Source organism: Vulpes vulpes, chromosome 14 (assembly GCF_048418805.1).
Source record: "Vulpes vulpes isolate BD-2025 chromosome 14, VulVul3, whole genome shotgun sequence".
NCBI lineage: Eukaryota > Metazoa > Chordata > Mammalia > Carnivora > Canidae > Vulpes > Vulpes vulpes.
In genome coordinates this window covers 10,549,705-10,575,030 of record NC_132793.1, presented here as the reverse complement: position 1 = coordinate 10,575,030, position 25,326 = coordinate 10,549,705, and the positions used below count along the sequence as shown (strand labels likewise).

General features: G+C 53.1%; 1 protein-coding gene across 5 annotated transcripts in view; it reads left to right on the top strand.

Moving 5' to 3' along the window:
• Positions 1-7,438: 7,438 nt before the first annotated feature.
• The window catches only part of BCAS4 (breast carcinoma amplified sequence 4), a 56,123-nt gene continuing 38,235 nt past the window's right edge, over positions 7,439-25,326 (top strand). For 4 of the 5 annotated variants that reach the window (XM_072735575.1, XM_026014697.2, XM_026014696.2 and 1 more), the window contains exons 1-2: positions 20,924-21,193; positions 22,387-22,458. In XM_072735575.1, coding sequence (XP_072591676.1) covers positions 20,939-21,193; positions 22,387-22,458 — 327 coding nt within the window. In that variant the 5' untranslated portion in view covers positions 20,924-20,938. Of the gene's footprint in view, positions 7,675-20,923; positions 21,194-22,386; positions 22,459-25,326 lie in introns of those variants that run through there. The other variant, XM_072735573.1, reaches the window with a different exon arrangement.

Here is a 25,326-nt window from a genome sequence, read left to right as displayed (position 1 = left end):
TAAACTCTCCTACATGGGACACCTGACTGGTTCAGCGGTTGAGGGTCTGCCTTTGGCTCAGGGCGTGATCCCGGGCCCAGGGATCAAGTCCCACATCGGGCTTCCTGCAAGGAGCCTACTTCTCTCTTTGCCTCTCTCTGTGTGTATGTGTGTCTCTCTCAAGAATAAATAAATAAAAATCTTTTTAAAATAAATAAATAAATAGGGCAGGCTGGGTGGCTCAGCGGTTTAGCTCTGCCTTCGGCCCAGGGCATAATCCTGGAGACCTGGGATCGAGTCCCACATCGGGCTCCCTGCATGGAGCCTGCTTCTCCCTCTGCCTGTCTCTACCTCTCTCTCTGATTCTCATGAATAAATAAATAAAATCTTAAAAAGATAATTAAAAGAAAATAATAAAAATAAATAAATAAATTCTCCTACGGGACCCTCCTGATTAGGGCAGGCCCACCCAGGATAATCTCCCTTTGATGAACTCAAGGCCAACCAATCAGTGGCCCAGCCACAGGAGTGCTAGCCCATGGTTTGCATCAAACCCACCCACACGTGGGGATCACCCAGGGTGTGGACACCTGCGGCCGGGAGCCTTTGGAGCCTTGGAGCTTTGGGAGCCTTGGGAGCCTTGGGAGCCTTGGGGCCGACCCGGGGCTCAGCCTCCCGCGGCTGCTGCGCAGTGCCAGCACCAGAGGGCGCCGTTGACACGGTGGCGGCCCAGTGCTTTGCAGCCCCGCGGGTGGGGTTCCTCTGGCTTTGTGTCTCTCTGGCCTCCACCGACTCCTTTTCCACGTGATCTTCCTCTTGCTAATCCAGGCTTTCTCCGGGCAAAACAGCTCCAGCTCCTTCTACTGGCATCACATGACAGGACTTTCTATTCGGGTTGTCTCAAGCAAGATTTATCAAGGGCCTACTGTGACAAACACCTTGCTTGGTGGTTATCTGCCCATATCCCTTGCCCTCCCTTGGAAACACCCTGGTTTAAAGACCTTAGTTCTGCTTATAGTGTAGCATTTATTGAGCTTTTAGTGCATGCCAGACCCTGAAGCAGTTTTCATAGATGAGCTCATTGAATCTTTGCAGCAGTGGGAAGTTGTAGCGTGCCCCTCTGCAGAGGAGGAAACTCCAGCAGAGAGGAGTTAAGAAACTCCACGAGGTCACACAGCTTTTATGTGGGGACCCAGCATTTGAGGCCGGACAGTTTGCCTCTGAGGGCTGTGCAGTGAGCCACCACGCATCGCTCCCCCCTACCCAGCAGGGCCCTCTGGGAGCCAGAGGATATTCCACTTTTAGCTATTCGCTTTACATTTTTCAGAAAAGCATCCTCTTTCTCATTTGCTTTTTAGCAGGTGTGTTATTTCACTGCCTTAAGTTAAACCCCAAGTTAATTAAAAAAAAAAAAAATCCCTGTTTGTCATGTGAGCTCCTGAAGACAGGGTTTCCCACGTGGTCACTAAAAGAAATGTGCCTTTTCCCCCTGAAATTTTATTGTCTTTACCTTTGGCCCTTGTTAAAACCAGAGCCCCCACCCCCCACCCCTTTCAGCTTTTCTGTTTGCTGCTGAAACGACTTCAGTTTCATATAGAAACTCCCTTTGGAGTACCTACTGTATGCACAGCATCTCCTTTATGGAGTACCTACTGTATGCACAGTGCTGTGCCACGTACTCCAAGGACAGAAAGGGACCTTTGAATCCTACTGAACAGAGATACACATTCCTGAAATAGAAAAGCAAATATATTCAGATGTCCCAAATAGTCTAAGGGATACCGTTTTTGCCAGGGCACTTAACTTTCTAACATCTGCTGTGTTCTGATCCATCTCCACGTGCCATCTGAGAAAGCCTGCGTGTCCAAACCGCAGCTCCACTTCACCATGACATGCATGGGCCTGGGCCATTGAGCCTCAGTTTCCCCAAACGTGAAATAGGAAAATGAGTCCACGGTCCCTGTTTTGTAATTTTGAAATCCAAGAAACTCTAAAAACCATGAGCTCTGCCCCCCATCCCTGCCCCCAAATCAGCCAAAACCTGAGCTGAACTGACATGAGGTTTATTTAAGGCCTTTATTCAGCTCACTTGAGGTGAAAATTCACACATTTTGCTGAGAAATGCCAAGCGTGATAACTGGGTGCTGCCCCAGGTCGCCTTGGAGTCGCTACCTGAGATGTTGGATGTGCTCTGCATTAGCATCCTGAAACCCACCGAGAGCTCATCCTGATGCCCTGGGGCTTTAGCACCCGGTCGGTGGGGCTGTAACAGCTGGAGTGCTCCCGAGGCTGTGAGCACTGGATGAGAAGTCACAGGTCACACCTCAGGGACCTAAGTCCTGCATTTTGGACCTCCTTGCACTGGGCCGCATCCTGCATCCTCTCCTGTTGAGATGGAGGTGGAGAAAACGACCCGGGACCCCCATCTCAGTAGCTGGAAGCCGGGGAACTCTCACTCCTCCAAACCCGTGATTCTCTGGCTTCTCAAATCCAGGGTGGCTCCAGCTGTAAAGCTCCATGTTGACATGCATGGAGCAGTTTGAACTCTGACCCTTGCCTCCAAAGCTGTGAGACCCTTTGTGTAGCTGTGTTCTGGAAGGGAAAGAGGTAGTAGTGGGGGGGAAACCCTATCAAATTACTGCTGAGAATTAGAAGCTTTCCCCTGCAGGGAAAGAATGGGAATGTGCTGCTGCTGTTTCCTGCCACTCTAGAGAGAGAATTTCAAAAACTGGTTTTTCACTGTGCTTCTTTGAAGAGGGGTTGTGCTCTGAGTTATTTTGCTAGTGGGAAACACAGATGCTAAGCAGGAGAGTGACTTCAAATTTTAGATATATGTGTTTACTGAGGACTTCCTATGTGCAAAGCCAGCCTGCTGGACCCCTACAGAAAAAAAAAAAAAAAAAAAAAAAGAAGAAAGGAAGAAAGGAAGGAAGGAAGGAAGGAAGGAAGGAAGGAAGGAAGGAAGAGAAAGAAAAGGAAAAGAAATGCATGAGACATTCTCTGCCTTCTGGGGACTTTCTGTCTGGGGTAGATTTACAGCAGCTTAGAAGGTAGAAGGCCTCAGAAGGCAAGTGGAAAGGGCACGTCTGCTTGAAGGGCCCTTGGCGGCTGGTGGAGGGCAGGGGAACAGCTCAGGGCAGCTAGGGCATTGCAGACTGGAAATGCTGGATGTAGATATGGGGCCTGGCAGCCATGGTGGCATGTCCAGGGGACCCCGGGGTCTGAAACCCAGACACCTGCAGGGACCAACAGGTCAGTAAGAGCCTGGGGTTGGGCTCAGAAGACTGGCAGGCTGGGCAGCTCCTTTGCTCACCAAGTATTGCCAAGCCTCAGTGCAGGTTAATGGTTTCCTGATCCTTCCTTTCTCTTCCGGAGAAGCCAGGATGCATGTCCATGTGAACTATAAAAGACCACCCATTGGGGCACATGGGTGGCACAGTCGGTGAGGCGTCCGACTCCTGGTTTTGGCTCTGATGGTGAGCTTTGGGCCTGGGATCGAGCCCCACGTTGCGCTCCGAGCTCAGCACAGAGTCTGCTTGGGCCTTTCTCTCTCTCTCTCCCTCTCTCTCTCTGCCCCTCCTCTCTGCACTCACACTCTCTCAAATAAATAAATACATCTTAAAAAAATAAAAGTCTACCATATTAAAAGATAACACATATTTAAATGTGATGTTATCCAAACCAAACACATTGCACACATCCTCGTGCATTCAGGCTGCTGTAACAAATCCCACAGCTGTGACTTATAAACATTTATTTCTCATGGTTCTGGAGGCTGGAAAGTCCAAGATCAAGGCACCAGCAGACTTGGCGTCTGGTGATAGCCTGGTTCCAGGTTGTGGACTGTCAACTTCTCACTGTGTCCTCATGTGGTGGAAGGGGCAGGGGAGCTCTCTGGGGCCTCTTTTATAAGGGCACTAATCCCATTCACAAGGACTCTATTCTCATGACCTGATCACCTCCCTGCGGCCCCACCTCCCAACCTTGGGGGTTAGGTTCAACGAAAGAATTTGGGGAAGGACACATTCAGTCTATAGCAGCAGCAAGCTACATGGCAGGGCCGCGACTCAGGTGAGGCAAGCAAGACGCCCAGGGCACACACTGTGCGGAGACCCTGAGAGTGAGGTCCCCTTATAGTTTGTACTCCACCTGCCTCTCTTGCCTCATCCGAGTCCTGGCCCCGCTCGAAGGGCTCCCATTTGTAATTTAGGGCTCAAAGAGAAAAGAAGTGAAAACAGACTGGCAAAGTAAGGCCAGAGGGTGTGGTTCAAAAACTTCACTCGGTGGGCACTGGGGAGCCACTGAAGGTTTATGAGCAAGAATGGAGGTGACTAGAATGTGCTCTAGTGGGAGGGCCGTGAAGAGGGTGGGTTAGCACAGGGGCAGGGTAGCAAGGCTTTCTTGGTAGGCCAGGCTACAGGGACGGAGGCCTCCATAGAAAGCAAAAAGGGTTATCTCGTAGGAGGCAGTAGGGTGTGAGAAGCAGGTTGGGAGTTGGGTTCTGGAATCAGGCTGCCCCAGTTTACACCCCGGCTCTTGCATGTGGTTACGATGCTGGGCAAACAATAGCAATTTAACCCCTCTGTCTCTATCAGTCTCTTCATCCGTAAAATGGGCTCCCAGCAAGGCCTGCCTGCCTCCCAGGGTGTGGTGGAGGTTCAGCAAGGCCACCTCTGTGAACAGGGCCTGGCACATGGTAAGCGCTCAAGACACAGTAGGCACGTGAGGACTGTCATCAATACGGAGGGACCCTAGGGTCACCAGCGCCCACAGAGTGAAGCAAGCCCTGGAACAATACAGATTAGAATCACTCGGGGTAGGGGGGGGGCTCCTTTAAACATCTCCAAACCAAGGCCTCACCCTAGACCAATCAAATCACAATCTCTGGGGGTGGGGACTGGGCATCAGTATTTTCTGGAAGCTTCCCAGGAGTTTCCAATGTGCAGCCAAGCTTGGGAACCATTGCTAATCTAGAACTTTGTATGCCTGAGGCCTGAACTGGGAGAACTGACCTTGGAAAGACACACACAGGCAACCATTTTGTAGCTGGAGGTGAAGCCCGATGGGGGTGGGGGGTGGAAGGCTATGTGACCCCGGGGCCCAGCTAGGGGCTGCTACTCTGGCTCCAGGGGGCCTTGCCCCCCCTGGCAGCCACTGGCACCCCCACCCCCAGGCCGGAGAGAGCCCGCTGCCTGCACCCGCGGAGGCCTCCGGAGCAGGAGACCTGAGCCGCAGCTCTGAGCCCAGCTTGGGCACCAGAGGGAGCTCGTGGGGACACGCCACAGATCCATCCCTGCAGCTGGTTCAAACTGGTTTGGGCAGGGTGCGGCCCTGGCAGGCTGCATGCCAGGCCTTAGGCTTGCTGCCTGCCCCTGGGTCTCCCCAAGAGCTGGAGACTGGGGGCAGGGCGCTGGGGCACAGCCAAGCGCCACAGAGAGGCCAGGAGATTTTTACACATTCAATCCTCTTTGTTCAAAACCATGGATGTGGCCTCCTACGGGGGTCCCTGGGTAATGCCCACAGCAAGTGGGAGCCCCTAAGTGGGGGTCGTTCTCAGACTTTGGTATGCATCGGAATCAACTGCTGAGCTGTTAAGAGGCAGATGCCTAGCTCCCCAGAGATTCTGATTCAGAAAGTTGGGGGAGGGCTCCGGGCATCTGTATTTTTAGCAAAATGTTTCTAAGGCATAATCACACATTTAAGGGAAAAAAAAAAAAAAAAAAAAAACAACCTGACAGCAAAATGACTGTTGGCTAAACTGCTGAGCCCAGGGAAGAGATGCTTGTGAAGAGCACAGATCCTTCCCCAGGCACCCCATCTCCAGGGCAAGGGGGTCTAGGCAATCTGCACCTTGAGATAATATCCCAGGCCTTTCCTTTGTCTTGCTTTTCATGAGTCATTTTGGGCATTCAGTAGGTTTAACTATGATAACAAACCTCAGCAGAAGAAATAAAACGTTACAAATATCATTGAAAGCCCGTTCATCACCCCCTCCCGGCCCCCCTCCCCCCAACTTTCCTGAACGCAGCCTGCGATGTTCCCAGGCGCAGCTTTATATTTTACTCCATATGGCTGTATCCATACACAATATAGAGTGTGGTTTTGCATGTTTTTAAAACTTTATGTTAATGGCAGCATGCCCTACGGAGCCTTCTGCAACTTGTCTTTTTTTTTTTTTTTTTTTTCTTCTTAGCATTATGTTTATGAGGCTCATCCACCAGGGGAAGTTTGCTGTGCTCGGGCCTGTTCCGCTCATCTGAAGCCAGATCTGGACTTTTCCGAGGGAGGGTCCCAGCCCACCTGCAGGGCTGAGGGTCTGGCCTTGGTTCCTGGGTGTCTGTGTGATGAGAGAAAGGGAAATCACGACAGTCATGAGTGGCCAAGTTCAGGTTCCCTGGGTTCCTATCAAATCCTTTAACCAGCCACCTGTGGCCTAAATCTTTGCCAAGATTTTTTTTTCCAGAAAGCGACGGTGACCTAGAGGCCTGTTTGGGCAGAGATGTGGAGAAATTAGCAGGACGCAGATGTGGAAGTGGGCATCGTGCAGCGACGGATCACCCACAGGACGGGTGGAGCATGTGCTTACCCCCCTGCCTCGGGTTATCCGCTAAACTCTACATTTAGATTTAAGCGGGGGGGGGGGGGGTGGGGGGGTGGTGGTGGTGGTGGTGGTGGTGGTGGTGTTACCGCTTATATTTATTTACAACCCTCAGCCCAGCCTGATGTTGTTACACGAATGCAACATTAGAAAAAAAAAAAAAGATTTCATGGGAAAAATAAGAACTCTAGACTTCCCTATACCTTTTCACTGTTTTTAGGATTTTCCTTATTAGCATTGTTTTGGGGGATGCACCCCGCCGTCTTCAGCCTCCAGAGGGTCTACACAAGCCTCCCAGGGGTGTGTTTGCGGGGGGGGGGGGGTCGGTGGTGACACACTTGGAGCGCTTGAGACTTCCCTGGGGAGTTTATTTTAAAAGCTGCCCATGGGACGATAAGGACCGCTGCACCCGGTTTCCCTAATTTGCAGGACCGTCCGCCTGGGGCACGCGAGATGCTGGAGTTAGGGCGGCCCTGGGGGCGGGGGCTTTGGGCTCCAGGCGAGGGGACCCCCCGCACGGCCGCGCTCGGTCCCGGGGATTCGGGGATTCGGGCTGGAGCGGCCCGGGCGGTCCGCGGGGCGGCGGGGCTGGCCCGTGGCTCCGCCCTCATCCCGACGGGGAGGGGCGGGGGGCTCTGCCGGCGGGTCCCGCGCTCGGGGTACGCGCGAATCGCCCCGCGAGCTTCAAAAGGCGCGGGTGCCAGTGCCGCCCCGGGGCCCGTGCGCGCGCGGGGCTCCGGAGTTGCAAGAGCCCCAGGTGCTGCCGCGGCGGGCGTCCGAGCAGCTCCGCCTCTGCCAGGTGGAGCGAGGGCCGCGCCGGGCCGGGCGCGCACACCGCGCGCCGCCACTGGGTGGCGCTGCCCGCTCGGCCCGGCGCTCGCCGAGGGCGCGCACCTGCCCCGCCTCCTCCAGGCGGGCCGCGGGGCCTGCAGCGGGGCCGGGGCGGGGGCGGGGCTCCAGGCCGGCTCCCCCGCAGCCGCCGCCCGCTGGACCCCGCCGCGCTCCCGATGCTGCTGGTGGACGCCGACCGGCCGGAGCCCGTGCGCAGCGGGGCGCGCGAGCTCGCGCTCTTCCTGACCCCGGAGCCCGGGGCCGAGGTAGGGCAGGCGCGGGACGCAGGTGGGGGAGGCGGGGGGGCCTGCACCCCGGGGCAGGAGGGGTGGGGGCGGCCTCGGGCGCGCGGGGCCCCGAACCCTTGGCGTCCCGCCGCTCCTCCCGCGCCCCGCGCAGGGGCCTGGGGCGCCCCCTCCTCCGCGGATCGGCGATGCTGGCGCGGCTCGGAGGGAGATGCGCGGCGGGGGCGCCGCTCGGTCCTGCAGCCCGAGGCCCGCGGGCGCCCAGCCCAGCCCCGCGCCGCATCCCGCCCGGGCCTCGGAGCCGCTGCCCCCGCCCCGGCCGCGCGCCCCGCTCCGGCTCCCCGCGCCCCGCGCCCCGCGCCCCGCGCCCCTGCGCTCGGAGGCCGGGGCGGAGGCGCGCGGGCTGCGTCGGTGCGGGGAAGCCCCGGCCTCGGCCCTGCTGTTGCTAAGAGGGAAAATACCTCGTCTCTAGCTGCACTTTCTATTTTAAAAGCACCGAATAAAAAGTAGATCTGAAACTAGGCCCTGCATCTCCCAGCTGAAGCCAGTCTGGTAGCAGCGCCGTGGAAAAGTTCTGTGTCCAAGTCCGCCAGGAGTTATTTAGGGCCGGGATTCAACTCACTCTCTTTTTAAATCTCAAAAGCAGGGCAGAAGCACATCAAATGAAGGGTGAGCACCCTCCCTCCCCACCCCCACACCGTGTCCCCAACTCCACTTCGCAGTGTGGTGTGTGTTACTTCATTCCAGACACTTAAAAAAAAAATGTCTTCATACATGCGGGTCTGTATCTATATTTTTAATACTATGTGTTGGTTTTTATAAAGCCCCACTTGATGCTGTAATACTCTTCTGCGAATTGCTTTTTTTTTTTTTTTTCTACTCAAAATACCATGGACAAATGGGGAGTGACTGCTAATGATAAGGTACAGGGCTTTTCAGGCCTTTTCAGGTATTTTCAGGGTGATGAAGATGTTCCCGAGTTAGCGGTGCGGGCTGCAACGACTTTGTGAATATGCTGAAAACCGCAGCATCGCACACTGTTAAAGGGTGAACTTTAATGGTACGTGAATTGCACCCCAGTTTTACCAAATAGCACGGCCGTATTTTCGTGTCAGAATGTATGCATAAGAGCTGTCCAATAGAAATGCATTCTGAGCCGCGAATGTGAGCCATTCATGTAATCTGAAATGGGAACCGCATAAAAAAGGAAAAAACGAACAGGTGAAATTAGTCTCGATGTATTTAAAGTAACAGTGCCTCCAAAATGTCAATCATTTTAACATGCTATCAATGTAAAAAAAAAAAAAATCAATGAGATTTTTACCATCTTTTTTTTTGTGCTAGGTTTTCTTTTTTTTTTTTTTTTAAGATTTTATTTATTTATTCATAGACAGACAGAGAGAGAGGGGCAGAGACACAGACAGAGGGAGAAGCAGGTTCCATGCAGGGAGCCTGACGCAGGACTCGATCCTGGGTCTCCAGGATCACACCCCAGGCTGCAGGCACTGCCAAAGCACTGCACCGCCGGGGCTGCCCTGTGCTAGGTTTTCAAAATCAGGGTTTAACTTTTAAGAGAGAAAGAGAGAGGTAGGAGCGGAGGGCAGAGAGCGAGGGAGAGAGAATCTTAAGCAGATTCCTCCTCTCCTAGTGGGGGGCCCATCTTGGGTCTTGATCTCAGGGTCCTGAGATCGTGACCTGAGCCGAAATCAAGAGTTGGATGCTTGATGGACTAAGCCACCCAGGCGCCCCCAAATCAGGCTTTTATGTTGAATTTAGGACACATCTCAGTTTGGACCGGCCACATTCTCCGTGTTCAGTTGTCACATGAGGCTGGTGGCTTCCAGCAGGTCTCCACCATTCTTTGGCTTCCTAGTATCCCACAATGAAATAACAATTACTCCTATTTCCTGGGCACATCCTATGTGCTAGCGGTGTGCCGAACCCTGTTCCCCGGTGACCCAGTGGCCCGGAGGTTTGTGGGTCAATTTTATAGCTGAGAAACCTGAGGCCCTCGTGGGATCGGTGAGGCCCGCTGGAGGTGCTATAATTTGTGAATCCTGCCCCCGGAGATGGGTGTTTGGGTTGTCTCTAGTTTTTCACCGGTTTAAGTAAACGTGGGCACCTTTCTTGTTCCTTCTCTCCCTTGCTCTCAGCAGAGATGTCATTGTGCCCAGCGGCTAAACATCAGCTTCATTTTGTCTCTATTAGGGACAGCCTTCAAGAGAAACTGTGTATTAACTTCATTTTCTCGCTCAGGGCTCTCTTTAACTCAGGCACGGGCTGGCTCACGCTCATTTGTAAGGGATGTAATGAAGAGCCCAACTCCCTGTAGCTCTGCGCGGCGATAAACCCACTTAGAGGGCTCACTGAAGTTTATTTACCAGAAGACGCAGAAACTGCCAGAGCAGAGTCACTTGCAACCTCTACTTAAAGCTTAATTCATTAGCAGGTCCCCTCACTGGGGCTGTTTACAGATGGGCCAGTGAGCTTGCAAAGGGAGATCTGGTCTGGGAACCGGCCTGGACAGCTGGGCCCTTCTCTTGGGGCGGCTTGGGGCTTTTAAATGGAACAGTAGGGGTCCCCAGACCAGCCAACTCCAGTCCTAGGGGTGTCCTGGGGTCCCTAGTGAGATGGGGCTGCATTCGACACCTTGAACCCCCTGCGATGTGCCAGGGGCCGGGGACAGCAGTGAAACACGCAGGGACCCTGCTTTCAGGACACTGCCAGACAATAGATGCGGAACACACAAAATCTCTAGATGGTGATGGTGGCACTGGGAACAGAGAGGTGGTGGTGCCATAGAGGGTGTCTGTGTGAGTCAGCAAGACAACAGGGGGCGGAGAATGTCTCTCCAGGAAAGCTGAGACCTGAGTGGTACCCACCGAGGAGTGTGCAAGAAAGAGGAAGCACAGGGACCTGACTTTGTTGGGGTGCAGTCAGGGAGGGCTTCCTGAGGCAGCAGTATTTTAGGCTGAGGCCTGTAGTGTGAATGAGAGCTGGCCAGGCTAAGAGGAGAAAAATAACCCAGGCAGAGGGAACAAAACCCGCAAAAGCCCTGGGGTGGAATGAAGCAAGGTGCCCTTCAGGATGGAAGAGCAGCAGGTGGAAGGGGGAGCAGTGGGAGGTGTGGCTCGTGAGGAGGACAGAAGCTGCACCCCGTACCGTGCTCTGTGTCCTGGGATCGAGGAGCTGCTGCGGGCTGGCATTTTGGCATTGGTTGGCAGGTGCGAGTGTTTTACTGTTTTTCAGTGTCTTTGGGGTATTCTGTTCAACATGTTTTTTGTGTTTTTTTTTTTACTTTCTCTCTTTTTCTGATTTGAACTTCCTCTTTTGGGGGAAGTTTCAGGGCGGTCTCCAGAAGCTGCTTCAAGATGGCAGAGAGAGAGAGAGAGAGAGGTGTTGGCCTCTTGGGTGCCCACTGATTCAGGAGAGAAGGGCGCTCAAGGGCCCTCCCGAATGGCTGCGCACTGATACCCATGCACAGGTGAATTCCTGGCCAGGTTCTTTCAGGATCCTGTTTGGTTCCTCTGCTGGCACACAGGACAGGCTTGGCCCGCAGATGAGGCTCATGGCCTAGATGGGAAGAAATCAAGCCAGCACTTTCTCAGACCCGAGGTCTCTGTTTGAGTGAGCAGAGGACGATGGCAGAGAAGACACCTGGGTCTTTTAACCGCAAGTGGATTAGTTCAGGGGTTGCAAACCGGTGGCCCAGAGTGCTGAGTCCAGCCCTCTGATGTGACTGGATCTATCAACATAAGGTTTTTTAAATGGAGGGTTCTCATGAAAAACTCTGAGTTTCTTGCTTATTTAAAATATTAGACTGTCTCTTTTGTTTTTAAGTAGGCTCTATGCCCAACGTGGGGCTTGAACTCATGACCCCAAGATTGAGTCACGCGTACCACTGACTGAGCCACCCAGGCACCCCTCCATCAGTAGAGCAGGTGACTCTTGATCTCAGGGTCATGAGTTCAAGGCCCACATTGGGCGAAGAGGCTACTTTTTAAAAAATAAAATAAAATATTAGCAGGTATGGTCAGTCTGGGTTCACGTTTCCTAGATGTGACCCTCCTGTTTACCGCAGTCCCCACCACCACCGCCCACCCCCTCCGTTGTATTCCCCGCACTGAAGCTAGTATCAGGTACCCTTTACCCTTGGGCTTGAACCTTTGATTTTTCTGTCGTCGTGTAGGGATAAAAACAAAATGAATTCTCCAAACTTTGTGTTTGGACTAACGTAGGGAAACACAAATCAGCCAGAGATGCCCTTGGGTTTCATGAAAAAAACATAGAGGAGGCTGTTCCTTTGTAAAAGCAAAGGATATTCTCTTATGTTCAACCTGCAAACACCATGTGCTTATGGGGGAGCCCCCCCTACCCCCAGCACGTGCCCTGCCCCTGTGACCTGCTGGTCTGCTTTCATCATTCAAGTGGGGGAGGTTCAGATGCCCTGTCTCAAGATGTAGCTCTGTATTCATTTATTCCCCAGGTCATTACGGGTGAACCTGCTCTGTGCTGGGCGCTGTGCTGGGTCCGGGGAGAGGCCTGCGAGGCAGAGCAGGACCTATCCTCCAGGACTGGCGTCGCAGGCAGGGAGATGAGCGGACCAGTAATGCTCAAGCAGTGCCGTGAGGGACACAGCAGAGGGACTCTGATGGAGACACACAGGTTGGGTTGGGAGGGACCACCAGACCGAGATCCAGCAGCGTGCGTGTGGCCCGAGAGGCAGACGGAGGAACAGGGAGTGGGTGGGCCTCAGCGGCCAAGGGCCAGGGTGAGCAGAGCTGGGCCAGGGGGAGGACTCTGGATTCGATCCTGGGCTCCTGGCCGGGAGCAGGGGTGATCAGATTTCTGGCCTCATGGCTGCAGGGCCCGAAGGCTTGGAGGGGCTGGAGCTGGAAGGGCTGGAGCGGCAGTGGGGCCCACAGATGTGGCCGTCCACGTGGATGGACTGAGTGGGCCACGTTCCTGAATCAGGACCTTCCCGGGGTGTGAGGAGCCCAGGCCAAGGCGGCTACTCAGAAGACCTGTGTCCCCGCAGACCGCCCGGGCTGTGGGAGGAACCATCCCTGGGTCTGAACAACCTCTTCTACTAGGACGTGCTTTGGGGGAGGGTCAGCCGGGAGCCTGGGCACCAACCGAGAAGCTTTCAAACAGAAGGGGTCGCAGAGATGAGCAATGAGCTCAGTGCCTGTGACATAGGCTGGTTGACAGTGATGCTTCTGGATGCTTCTGTGCCGTGGACAGGCGGCGGCTGCAGAGTGAGTGGGCTCTGAGGGGCCGTTCACAGCCACCTGCGGTGCGTGGCCCCAGGGGAGAGGGGCAGGGTGCATGGGGCATGTGTGTGTGTGTGTGTGTGTGTGTGTGTGTGGCACCTGCAACAACTCAAAGGGCAAGGAAACCACGCCTCTTTCACACATCTCTAAATAGAAGATGAAGCCAAAGCCGCCTCCTGGGCTGGGGTGGGGCATAGCCAAGGTTGAGAGCGGTAGTAGAGGGCATGGTACCCAAACTTTGCCCAAGATTGGAGTCATCTGGGGATCTTCAAAAAATAATTCTGGTGCCCTCCGCCTGTACCACCACCGCCCTGGGTATTCTCATGTCACTGGCGTGGGCGCCCCCCCAGACACTGGGATCCTGAAAGCTCTCCAGCGGGCTTTTAAGGCCGGAGTGACCTAGACTGATCGGTGTGTTGGAAAATCAGTGTGGTTGCTGATTGTGGGGGGCACCTGTGAGTGAGGCCCAGGGCTGGGGGCCTGGACAGATAAACGCTCCCCCGGGGATTCTGATGGCCAGCCCGGTTGGGGCCACACACTTCCTACCAGCGGCAGTGGGACCTCTCCCCTTTTGTGAAGGCCCTGCTTCCAGCGGCGCCCCACGAGGGACCCTGTCTGTCCTGCCCGCTGCTTTGTCCACAGCACTGAGTGACTTCATGTGTATCAGTTAAACATCCTTTATGGCTGTGTGGACTCCCCCAATCCTGCTCCTGCTCAGGCCTAGTGGTGGGGGGACGCAGGCTCTGAAGCCGCTTGGCCTGGGGTCGGACCTTGGCCCTGTGCTCGGAGCCCCCTGTGCCTTGTCCGCTCATCTCAGAGGGTGGTTGTGGGTTTGGATGAACTAATCCACAGGCAGCGTGGGGTACAGGGTCTGGCCTGTGGTTGGCAGGCTGGGAACGTCAGCTACGCTTGTTCACTCATTCTCCAGACATTTATTGAGCAGGTACTGGGTGCAGACAGGGTGCCAGGTGCTGGGAGGGAGGATACATGGGAGACGCTTTTGTCCTTAGGGACAGAGCAGGTGTGGGGGTTGACTCACACTAACTGTTCTGTACTGTGTTCGGCAGTGGGGATTTCAGCCCTATCCAGCCCTTCCCTTGTGCTGAAGATCATGAGTTTTCACTTGGCCAGCAGGGCCTCGCTTGGGCCTAGAAATCTGGGGTTCACTCTGTGACCCGCGTTTGTGAGCCCAGCCTAGGTTCCAGTTTTTGGTTTGCAGAACACAGTGGCTGAGCACACGATCCGCATGAGCCACCCTGGGTTCTGAATTTATTCCTTGGTGCCAGTGTGACGGAAATTTGGCCTGTGGGTTCTTTCAAAGTAAATTGGAGTTGGTTTTGCTTTTAAAATAAGTTTTGTTGGGCAGCCTGCGTGGGTCAGCGGTTTAGTGGCGCCTTCAGCCCAGGGCCTGATCCTGGAGTCCCGGGATCGGGTCCCACGTAGGGCTCCCTGCAGGCAGCCTGCTCCTCCCTCTGCCTGTATCTCTGCCTCTCTCTCTTTCTGTGTCTCTCACAAATAAATAAAATATTTTAAAAAAATAAAATAAAATAAGTTTTGTTTAAAAAAAAAGTATGTGCGCATGTCACAAAATCCCAAGGTCCCAGTGGCCAGGGAGTGGTGAGGGAGCTCCCTCGCAACGAGTTCCCGGGCCCTTTGCGGCTCCGTTCCTGTCTGTGGCCCCTTTCCCCATCCCCACCTGTAACATGCCATTTGCGTATCGTGCTTTTTTCCACTCAGTACGTCTTGGAGATCTTTCCATATGAATACATAGAGAGCTGCTTGCTTATTTTTAGCTGCTAAGCAGAATTGCATTGTCTGGATTACAATTCAGGCAGCCATTCCTCTATTGATGGGCCTATAGGTTACATGGATTTTTTTCCTCTCACAGAGTCTGTTGCAAGAGTATCTCTGTACACACATCATTTTGCACTTGTGCAAATACGTCTGCAGGGTAAATAGCTAATGGGGGAATTCCTGGGTCCAGGGGTATCTGTGTTTTAAATTTTGGCCGCTGTTGCCAAATAAACCCCTTTTGGGGACGGGGGTCAGGGCAATTATAGGGTAGAGTGGCAGCCTTTTCTGGACACTCAAACCTCCAGGTCAAGAGGGCTTCGAGGGCTGGATGGGAGCTCTTGTTGGCTGGCTGGGGCCTGAGAGGAAGGAGTTCCCATGTCCCCTCTTGGGGAAGGGGGTAGTCACCTAACGTGCCGGATCCTTCATGGTTTGCAGTTCCACCAAGCACTGTCTAGAGAATCGCCCCTCTGCTCTCTGTGGCCCTTGCTCCTGCTGGCCCCCAGCTCCCGGGGGCTTCCTACTGTCACTCCAGCCCTTCCATCTAGGGCACGAAGATGGGGCTGCTTTTTCTGCCTCCTGTCAGGCTAGTGGGAGACCTTTACTTTGCTGTCATCTGAAGGGGCCACCAGGACTGCTTTGGGAGAAGAGGTGACATTCTTGTTTGCGTGCCCAGGGTGAGGGCAGGCCCTACAGTCCTTGGGCCAATTAATTTTTGCCCCTGTTGCGTACTGGAGGACCCCAGCCCCGCCTGGCTGGAGGATGCCGGGGACACGGGCAGACGCAGGCTTGGTGTTAGTGAAAGCCGGAAAACCCTCCCTGGAACTCAATGTGGCTGCAAGTGGGTGTCCTCTGGCTGGCACTGTGATTTGATTTGAAAAATGCTAAGTAGTTGCCAAATTCTAAAAAGTGGGAGCTTTCTCATAAAAAATCCAATGTCTGGCTTCTCTCAAAATGTTGCAACAGGAGGTCTAGGTCTTCAGTGGCCCTGTTCCTGGCCTAGCTGAATGGACCTTGTGGTTTCCTAGGAGGACTCCCGTGCGTGTGTGTATGTGTAAACAGCATTATTATGATATAATACATATACCATACAATTAAGGTGTACAATTTTATGGGTTTTTTTGTTGTTGTTTATCCACAGAGTTTTGCAACCATTAACCCAAATCAGTTTTAGGACATTTTCATTACCCCCAGAAGCAACCCCATACGCTTTAGCTCCTCCTCCCCAATGCCCCTCATTGGTATACTTTCTGTCGCTGAATTTACCTGTTCTGGACAATTCATATGTGCTTGGTTTTGTTTTTTTAATTTTTTAAAAAAGATCTATTTATTTTAGAAAGAGAGCGTGAGTGGGGGAAGGGGCAGAGAGAGAAGGAGAAGCAGACTCCCCGCTGAGCACGGAGCTCCATGTTGGGCTCCATCCTCCAACCTCGAGATCATGACCTGAGCTGAAACCAAGAGTCTGATGCTCACCCAGCTGAGCCACCCAGGTGCCCCATATAGCCTTATGTTCTGAAGGCCCAGATAAAGCAGAAGTTTCAAGGCCACATTCAGCCTGCAGACAGGTTTATCTGTGTCCTACTGTGTTTTATTTTGGGGGGGGGGGGGCGGGGTTTGAATTCTCAAACTGGGAAGTTTGCATAAATACCTGCATCACTCTCTGTCTCAAAAAAAAACAGGTTTGGCACATTCCCCCTGGTTCACTCTGCTGGGGTCAAGTAGCAGCTGCCTCCTTTAGAGGGAGGAGGGGTCTCCTCTTAGCCACAATCCCCACCTCTCCCTGTTGTCTCTCTGCCTGGAATCTGAGCATTAGCTGCTGTTCATTATCCTGCTTGTGCTACTGTGTTCCTTAGAGAAAAGTAGAAGGTCTCTTCCAAAAGTGAGAAACTGAAAATGAGCAGCGTGCACAAAACACATTCCCTTGTATTCACCTCCTGCCTGGCTTCTGTGTCCGTTGCATTTGAATGTGGAGGCCTTGGTAGGGTCCCAGTTACAGCCATCTTTTGTACGGCTGTGGCATCTCACCGAGAGTAACCCAGAGAAATTACTTCATTGACACTTCTCAGCTTCCATCTCAAGACAGACTCAGAGGATTGTTTTCCCCCAATTTTCAAATGGGAAACCAAGGTGCAGAGAGATGTCAGCGTGTAGTTAGGAACACACAGCATAACATGCAAGGGTGAGCCTGGAGAACCATCTAGGCCCCACTGGGAGGGCGCATTTCTTCCTCCTTCCCTTGCTCACTTTTTTTTCCTTCCCTGCTCCTCCTTCCTTCCTTTCCTGCAACAAATATTTCCTGGGGGCACTGAATCAGGTACCAGTTGCTGGGTAACCTACCACCCCACATCTCTGTGGCTAAAATCAACCACCATATTGTGGCGCAGGATTTTGCAGGTCTGCGGAGCTCATCTGAGCGGTTCTGTTCCCGAAATGCTGGCTGGGCTTGGTCAGGGGACTGCATGCAGCTGGAGGGTTGGCTGCGCTGCAGTGTGGCCTCATTCGGGTCGGGCACTTGGTGCCAGCTGGGGCGTCTCAGTTCTCCACGCGGCCACCCTTGTCCTCTGGCTTCTCCAGCAGCATTGCCTGGACTAATTCGCATGGCCATGGTCTTCCAAGAGGGTGAATCAGAGGCTGCAAGGTCTCTTCATGTCACAAGGCATTGTTCCCACCCATTCTGTTGGTCAGAGCAAGACATGGGTTGGGCCAGATCCAGGGGTAAGGAAGCGTAAGTGAAAGGCTCTAAGATCCCTGCCCTCTAGGGTCTTTTATTCTGGTGGGGGAAGATGACAGGAAACAGGTAAAGTATATAAGACGTTGGTTCCCAAAAAAAAAAAAAAAAAAAAGACGTTGGTGATGGAGGCTGAAGAGAGAAATAAATTGGTGTAAGACAGGGAGCGGTGGAGACTGCAAGGCCAAGGAAGGCCTCACTGAGAAGAGACAGTTGAGCAAAGCCTGAAGGAAGTGTGTAGAGAGCTTTGTCAGTGATGGGTAAAGCAGATGCAAAGGCCCTGGGGTGAGGACAATGGTTGGTATGTTTTGTGGGGAGTGAGCTGTGGAGAGTGAGGTTGGAGAGCAGTTGGAGGGCCCAGATGGTGTAGGTGAGGCCTCTATTAGGTGTTTGCTGAGGACAAGGGAGGACTTTTCTTTTTCTAATTAAGATATAATTCATGTAACATAAAAAACTTACCATTTTAAAGTATACAGTTCAGTGGTTTTTAGTACATTTACTATGTTGTGTGAATATCACCATGACTTAGTTCCAGAGTATTTCTATCCCCTAAGAAAGAAACCCCATGACCATTAGCACTGCTCCTTTCATTCTCTCTCTCCCCATCAGCCCCAGCCCGTGATCTATTTTCTGTCCGTGGACTTGCCTCTTCTGAATATTTCCCCTGAAAGGAATCATACTGTAGTGCTTGGCCTCTTGTGTCTGGCTTCTTTCACTCAGCTTCATGTTTTCGAGGATTATCCACGCTATAACATGTATCAGACCGACGTTCCTTTTTATGGCCACATAATATTTCCACGGTGTGGACGTGGCACATTTTGTTTGTTCGTTCATCACCCAATGGACCTTGAGTTATTTCTACTTTTTGGCTATCATGAATAATGCACAAGTTTTTGTAAGAACCTCATGTTTTCAGTTCTCTGGGCTATATTGCTGGGTCACAGGGTAACTCTGCATTTAACCTTTTGAAAAAATGCTCAGGGATGCCTGGGCGGCTCAACAGTTGAGCATCTGCCATTGGCTTGGGACATGATCCCGGGGTCCTGGGATCAAGTCCCACATTGGGCTCCACGCAGGAAGCCTGCTTCTCCCTCTCTTTGTGTCTCTGCCTCTCTCTCTCTGGGTCTCATGAATAAATAAATCAAATCTTAAAAAAAAAAAAAAGAAAAGAAAAAGTGCCCAGACTGGTTTCCGAAGCAGCTGCGCATTGTCACGCTCCCAGCAGAGGTGTGCGAGGGTTCCACATGCTCAACGACACTTGTCATCTTCCATTTTTGTGGCTGTGGCCATACTGGTGGCGGTGAGGCAGTACGGTGGAAGCTTGCCAGGTGAGGAGGGCTTAGGTTTTGACAGGGCCTTCCAGGGGGAGTGGACTGCAGTGGGGGCCAAAGAGGAAGCAAGGAGCAGCGAGCGAGGACGGTGCCTGGTGCCGGGGTGGTGGCCAGGCAGGTGGACAGAAGAGGTTGTCTTCGGGCTAATTCTGAAGGCAGAACAGAGAGGATTTGCAGACACACTGGCTGGGGTGGGCTGAGAAGGGAAGGTGCGTCGAGGATGCTCCCAGGTATCTGGCCTGAGCAACAGACGATGGAGTTTCCACCTGTTGAGCTGGAGAAGACCGTGGCGGAGGGTCTGTTTGTGGGTTTTTTTTTTGGTGCCTGTCACTTAGGGGCAGGGGCTGTCCCATTTTGGCTTTCTGGCACGCCCAGCTGGGAAGCTTGGATTGGCACTTTGGGAGATTTATGTAAGAAGAAAGTAGATGCCATGTGTTGAAAATGCCCTCCTGCCGTCCCCGCTGGCAGTGCCCTGAATGTCCCTCTAGGTGAGCCATTTGCTTTCTTCCCCTTGGAGCAGGACAATTTATGCCCAGGGAGTTGCACAGGATGGCGAGGGCATTCATTTTGCTTATGGGCTGGTTAAAAAGGCGTGTGGGCTGCAGCCTGCAGGACTCTCATTTCTGAGGCCACTTAGGGGATTATCTTGAGAGAAAATTGTCCTGTGAATGATTTGTGGGCATGGCGGGTTGGCTAATCCCGAGCTCCTTCCTGTTGGTTGGGAATGTCTCGGGGTTGTTCCTCCTTAGCTGGCCAGTCCGCAGATGCTTTCTCTGCTCTCTCCAGCTTTGGGGGCACTGCCCTGGAAGGGGGGTGGGACAGGTGAGGATGGAGACTGTAGCTGACAGTAGCTCCTTCTCCAAAGAGCCTCCTGGTAGTTGCAGACTTCAGACTCCCAGTGCTCAGGGTCAGATGTGGCTTCAGTGTTTATTAGCTGTGTGACCTTGAGCGAGTGACGTAAGCTCTCTGGTCCTGTTTCTCAGTCCGTACATAGGGGGAAATCACAGCACCTGCTGGATAGAGTTCTTGGGAGAATCGAAAGAAATAATCCAAACATAGCGATGGCCCATTGTTTTTATTACCTAGGGTGAGAGATGCGTAAAGCAACTGCTTATTATGCGCCTACTGTGTGTCAGCCCTCCATTAAGTGATTTAACCACATTCATTATGTGAGGTTAACCTTTTTTTTTTTTTTTTAACTTATTTATTCATAGAGAGAGAGAGAGAGAGGCAGAGACACAGGCAGAGGGAGAAGCAGGCGCGCTGTGCAGGGGGCCTGATGCGGGACTCGATCCCAGGACCCTGGGGTCATGCCCTGGGCCGAAGGCAGGCGCTCAACCACTGAGCCGCTGGGCGTCCCGTGAGGGTAACCTCCTAACAGCCCTGCCACATGCGTGTGGCAGTTGCTGTCACGGGGGAGCCATCCAAAAGGCAGAAGTCAAGCCCTTGAATGAAGGTCCCACGGTTGGCAAAAGATAAGATGGGATTTGAACCCAGGACTGACAGGCCTCTTTCTGAACCTGCCCGGTAGGTTTTTTTTTTTTTTTTTAAAGATTTATTTATTTATTCAGAGAGAGCAAGACAGGCAGAGACACAGGGAGAGGGAGAAGCGGACTCCATGCAGGAAGCCCGACATGGGACTCGATCCCGGGTCTCCAGGATCACACCCCGGGCTACAGGCAGCGCTAAACCGCTGCGCCACCAGGGCTGCCCTGCCCAGTAGGTTGAGATGTGCTTCCTCTGGGCAAAGAACTTCAGGCCCCGCTGGGGAGGGGGTGGCCCCTCCAGGGTGGGTGTGGGCTTCTGTGTCTCCCCGCAGCTTTGGCCTTCCTGAGTGTGTTGGGACCAGGTCCAGGGCGGGGCGCCTACGTCTGCACCCTGGAGGGAGTCTCCCCTGCCCCTCTACTATTCTCCCGTCTCATCCCTTCTGCCATCAGAAGGAAGCCACCAGCCTTCCTGTCTCCCATCTCTGTGGCTTCTGGGCTCTGTGTTCCCTCCTTAGTGCTCGAAGGGCATTTTTTTTTTTTTTTTTTTTTTTACTGTGATCTTACTTTTTGGAGGTGGAGAGAACTTCCTGTGTGTCTCTCAGGCCTGCCTCCGCTGTGGTCCCCTTCACCGTCAAGCCTCCCCCGTGCAGGCCCAGAAATAGTCCCAGCTGTGAGATGAAGGTTCCAGAGTTTAAAATTGCAACTCGGTACTATTTTTACTCCAGCCGGAAAGATGTTTTTTTGCACAGCCGTTTATTTTGTTGTGGTAGCGACGGCTCCTGCCGCAAGCAGCAGGCCCTGGCCCTGAGTAAACATCTCTCCCGGGACAAGTGGGTGAAGAGGGGAGCCTTCAGGTGTCGGGCCGCGGGTACCGGGCCTGCCCAGAAACGTCTGGTGTCACCTCCCTGGAGCAGAACCGTCTGGCCTGGGGTAAGCCAGAGCAAGTGGCTCACGTGCTAGGCGAACTCTCTTCCTAGATGCCTGGTCATTATAGCAACAAAACAAAACACAGGTATTTTAGAAGTCATGAAAAATGGTACATACTTGAGGGGAAATGAGGTCCGAAGTAATTTTTGCACAAGCGATTTAAATGGGGTTGTAAATTGGCAGACCCTTTCCCGGTCATGTTTGGCTTGGCCCGTGCTTGGTAGCTCATGAATCTGTGCTACCACTTAAAAATTGGGACATTTTCCATAAAATTAAAATTTCTGGCTCCTCTTGAAACATGGAAGGCCCTGGCAGCCCCGAGTCTGTGTTTACTGATGGCTGCTGGAGGCTGGCTGTTCTAGATTTGGGCAGATGACCATGAGCCCCGGCGGCCTGCTTTGCTCATTTATGACCCTCATTACGTTACCGCCCAGCCCTGGTACCTAGAGTTTTGGACTGAGTAAGGCATTCACGTCTCCCTGGTCAGACCCTGTCCCCCAATTCCTGCTCCCCAGGGCCAAGCAGCACTACTGATAGATTTGCCAGGTGAACCACAGGACACCCAGTTAAATCTAAATGTTAGACTGAATAATTGTTTAGTGTAAGTACGTCCCCTAGCTGTTAGCAGTCTGGTCTGCGTGGTTCCAGGCCTTTCTGTTAAACCGCGTCCATTCTTAGGTCTTCTGCCTCTTGTGTTAACTGTCCACGGTGTGTGTCAGGGGACACTTCTCGAAGTTGGTAAGAGCAGGCTTTGGGGTTGTGGGCCCAAAGCGACCCTGGCCCTACCCCTTGCTAACTGTGTGATCTCCAGCAGGCTTGCCTCACCCTGGAGCCTCGGTTCCCTCATCTGGACGGTTCCCTCATCTGGATGAGGACGATGACTGGATGATTAGGGTAGCTTTGTCCTGTTCCCTGCTAGTGTTTGCTTATCTCCTCTCTGGTGAAAAGCTGCCTGGAGTGGATGGTCCACGGTGGCTTTAACCAGTCCTCCGTCCACAGGCGTCAAGATCGTGGCCAGCTTATCACTATTTTAAGTGACGCTAGGACAGGTTTTGAAAAGGGAAAGGAGGTCTGAAGGGAACTGGGCAGATAATCCTAAGATTTAGTTTGCTTTTAAAAAAAAAAAAAAAAAAAGTGAAGGGCGTTTGTCTCCCTGGAAACCACTTGCTAATCTCCAGAATATTGTCTCTTTCCAGGCGAAGGAGGTGGAGGAGACCATCGAGGGGATGCTCCTCAGGCTGGAAGAGTTTTGCAGCCTGACTGACATGGTGAGTGCCTGCCCGGGAGGCCTGGGTGTAGGCCCAGGCCAGACTCCAGGCCCATCCTGGAGTTTTCTGGGGAAGCCATTTTATTTTGGTGGTGATTTAGCAACCAGAAGGAATGGGGCAGCCGCCAGCGGTGAGAGGCAAACCGCGTGCACACTCTCTCTCACACTCTCGCTCTCTCAACACCAAGGCTTCCTGAGGCGGCCATCTTGGTGGCGCCCATCCCCCCCAGATGGCTCTTATTCTACCGAGGAGCCTGGAGTGAGCCACCAGGTGGCACTCTCGGGCACCGATGTGGGGAGCCGTTCAGCGGGGATGCTAAGACTATATTTAACTTTCCTCAGCTCTGCAAGGTCCGCCAGGCAAACATGGAGACAGCCAGGAAATGGCTTCGGGCCTGCAGGGCCTAGGTGGAGCCTCTTCCCAGGCTGTAGCCCGAGGCAGGGTTGGGCATCAGGCTCCTTCTCCAATCCTTTTGCGCTCCCGTTTCTGCCTCCCACTCCATTTTGTTGGATCAAATCCCCTTGGCTGGGCCGAGAAGAAGATGGAAGATGGTTCCTTTAGGCGCCCAGAAGACAAGGTCTCCACTCCAAATTATGTAAAAACCTTCTCTAGATCTTTGTGTGCCCAGGATGGTAGCCAGCCAGGCGTGGGGCCCTGAAGAGCAGTGATAGAATTTTCTGGAAGCTCTCAGCCACCTGGGTTTAAGGCTTCTGCTCAAAGGCCCAAAGGGTAGAGCTCCATGTTGTGATCAGGTCCTGCCTCGGAGCCGAGGAAGCCCAGCTGGGACCCAGAGGGGTAGATTTGTGTCCCTGTGAAGCACATGTCTGGAGAAGTGTTTGTGAGAGCCCAAGGGAGTAACCGTAACGGCAGCCCTGGACGTTTATTGAACACCTCCTTGGCACCAGGCACAGCGTGAGGCGTGTTTTCCATGTCACCTCATTTCTCCTTGAAGCAGCGCAACACGATGGGCGTCTGTCCTTCCCATTCATTTAACAGACGGACCTATCTCGTGTCATCCATCCTCTGGGGACCCAACAGTGAACAGGACAGAAATGTCCCCAACAGGACCTGTGTGTGTTTTTCTCTTGAGAACCCATTTTCTAGTTTGGGTGTGAGTCCAGGTGGGAGCCGAGTGACAAGACAGACTTTGAACAGCTCATCCTTTCTTCATCACCAGCCATTGGGCACCTTCCCTGACTGGGTGCCACAGTGAGCCTGAGGATGCAGAGTCTGCTTCATCTCTGTCTCTCTCTCTCTCTCTCTCTCTCTCTCTCTCTCTCTCTCTCTCACACACACACACACACACACACACACACACACACATGCCACTGCCTATGGTCAGGGCTGTCATCTGGCGTTGAAGCACCAGCCTGAAGGTGTATTCAAGGTGCAAAGGGAGACCGCAGAGGTTTTGAAGAGAGAGAGGGGGTCTAGAAAGAACTGGGCACATGATCCTAAGACTTAATTTGTTTAAAAAAAAAAGAAAATGAAGAGCAGAGGCGTTACATTCTGCCTGGGAAATCGGGAAGGCTTTGCATAACAGGTGGTGATTAATTTGGGGCTTGAAGGAGGAAGAGAAGGAATTCAGCCGCTGGGGAGGGTGGGCGTCCAGGCAGAGGTTCTGACCTGTGGGTATGGTGTGCTGGGCACAGTGTAGACTGTGGGGGCCCAGAGGTAGGGGGCAGGTTTGGAAGAGAGGTGGACTGGTCACCCAGGGACATTTTATTCTCATGTTTCAGCCATCCTCCTCCTCAAAAGGAGACCCACTATCTGCCTGAGGGGGGAGCTTGGGATGGGAGCCAGCCTGGATGGGGAGAGGGCCCCAGCCACCCTATCTTAGGAACCGTCAAGGCTTCCTGTGGTGGTGGTGGGGGGGGGACCTGTGTGTGTGTCACCTGGAGGCCAAGGTGTTAGGCAGCCTCCTCTAACTAGAAGCCTGGAGATGCATTTATGCAAAGATTTTAATACTGAGATCACGCATGTGACCCATGGACTCAGGCCTGCCTGCAGATATGTTGGATGTTTCTGGAAGGAAAAGAAAACGGAATTTGCTGCTGACATTTATAGAACATCATGCAAAAACTCAGGCTTTCTGGCTTCTTTTGGAAGGAAAGCTCCCCTTGGGTGCTTGCTCCTGCCTGGCCAGCATCGGCCAGCGTTGCATAGTGGCCACCCCACTGCAGACAGCACGTGAGCTCGCCAGCCTGTCACCATCCACTGCTCCCGTGGGGGCTCCCTGACTCCTTGGCCACCAGCCAGGTACGTCCATCACGTGCTTGTGTGTTTTATGGCAGAGTATGTTTCTCTGTACTTTGAGCCCTGCTGAAAGCAGGCAAATATAACCAGACCCAGAGGGTCCTGTGTTTCAAGAAAGGGAAGAGAGTGGGTTTCCCATGGGAGCGAGGACCATTTCATGAGTTTATATAGAAACGAGTGTTGCCTGACTTAATATAACGTGTCTAGGACGATGCTTTCATGGCCTCTGCCACAATGGTCAGTGCTGATGCCATTTAGGTTGTGGAAATCCTCCTGCCCCAACAGCTGATGCTTAGTTTACCTGGCGTGTCTGCACACATGGCACAGAGAGCGGTGTCCAGCTCTCAGCCTCGGCTCAGGACCTTCGTTTATCTTTTGATCTGAGATAGGGATGAGTGGGGACCTCTGAGGAGCAGGTGACGTCACATCATGGACATTGTCCCCCGTGTCCCTGCTTTGGCCTTTGGAAACACTGACCAAGTTAGAGATCTGATCTGAGAGAGGCCAGGCTCCCTGGTGCACAGTCCAGAGAGAAGCTGCTCCATTTCCGGTAACATCAGGCCATTAGGAACGAGAGTCCAGCTTCCTGTCTGATGCATTAACTCCACTGCC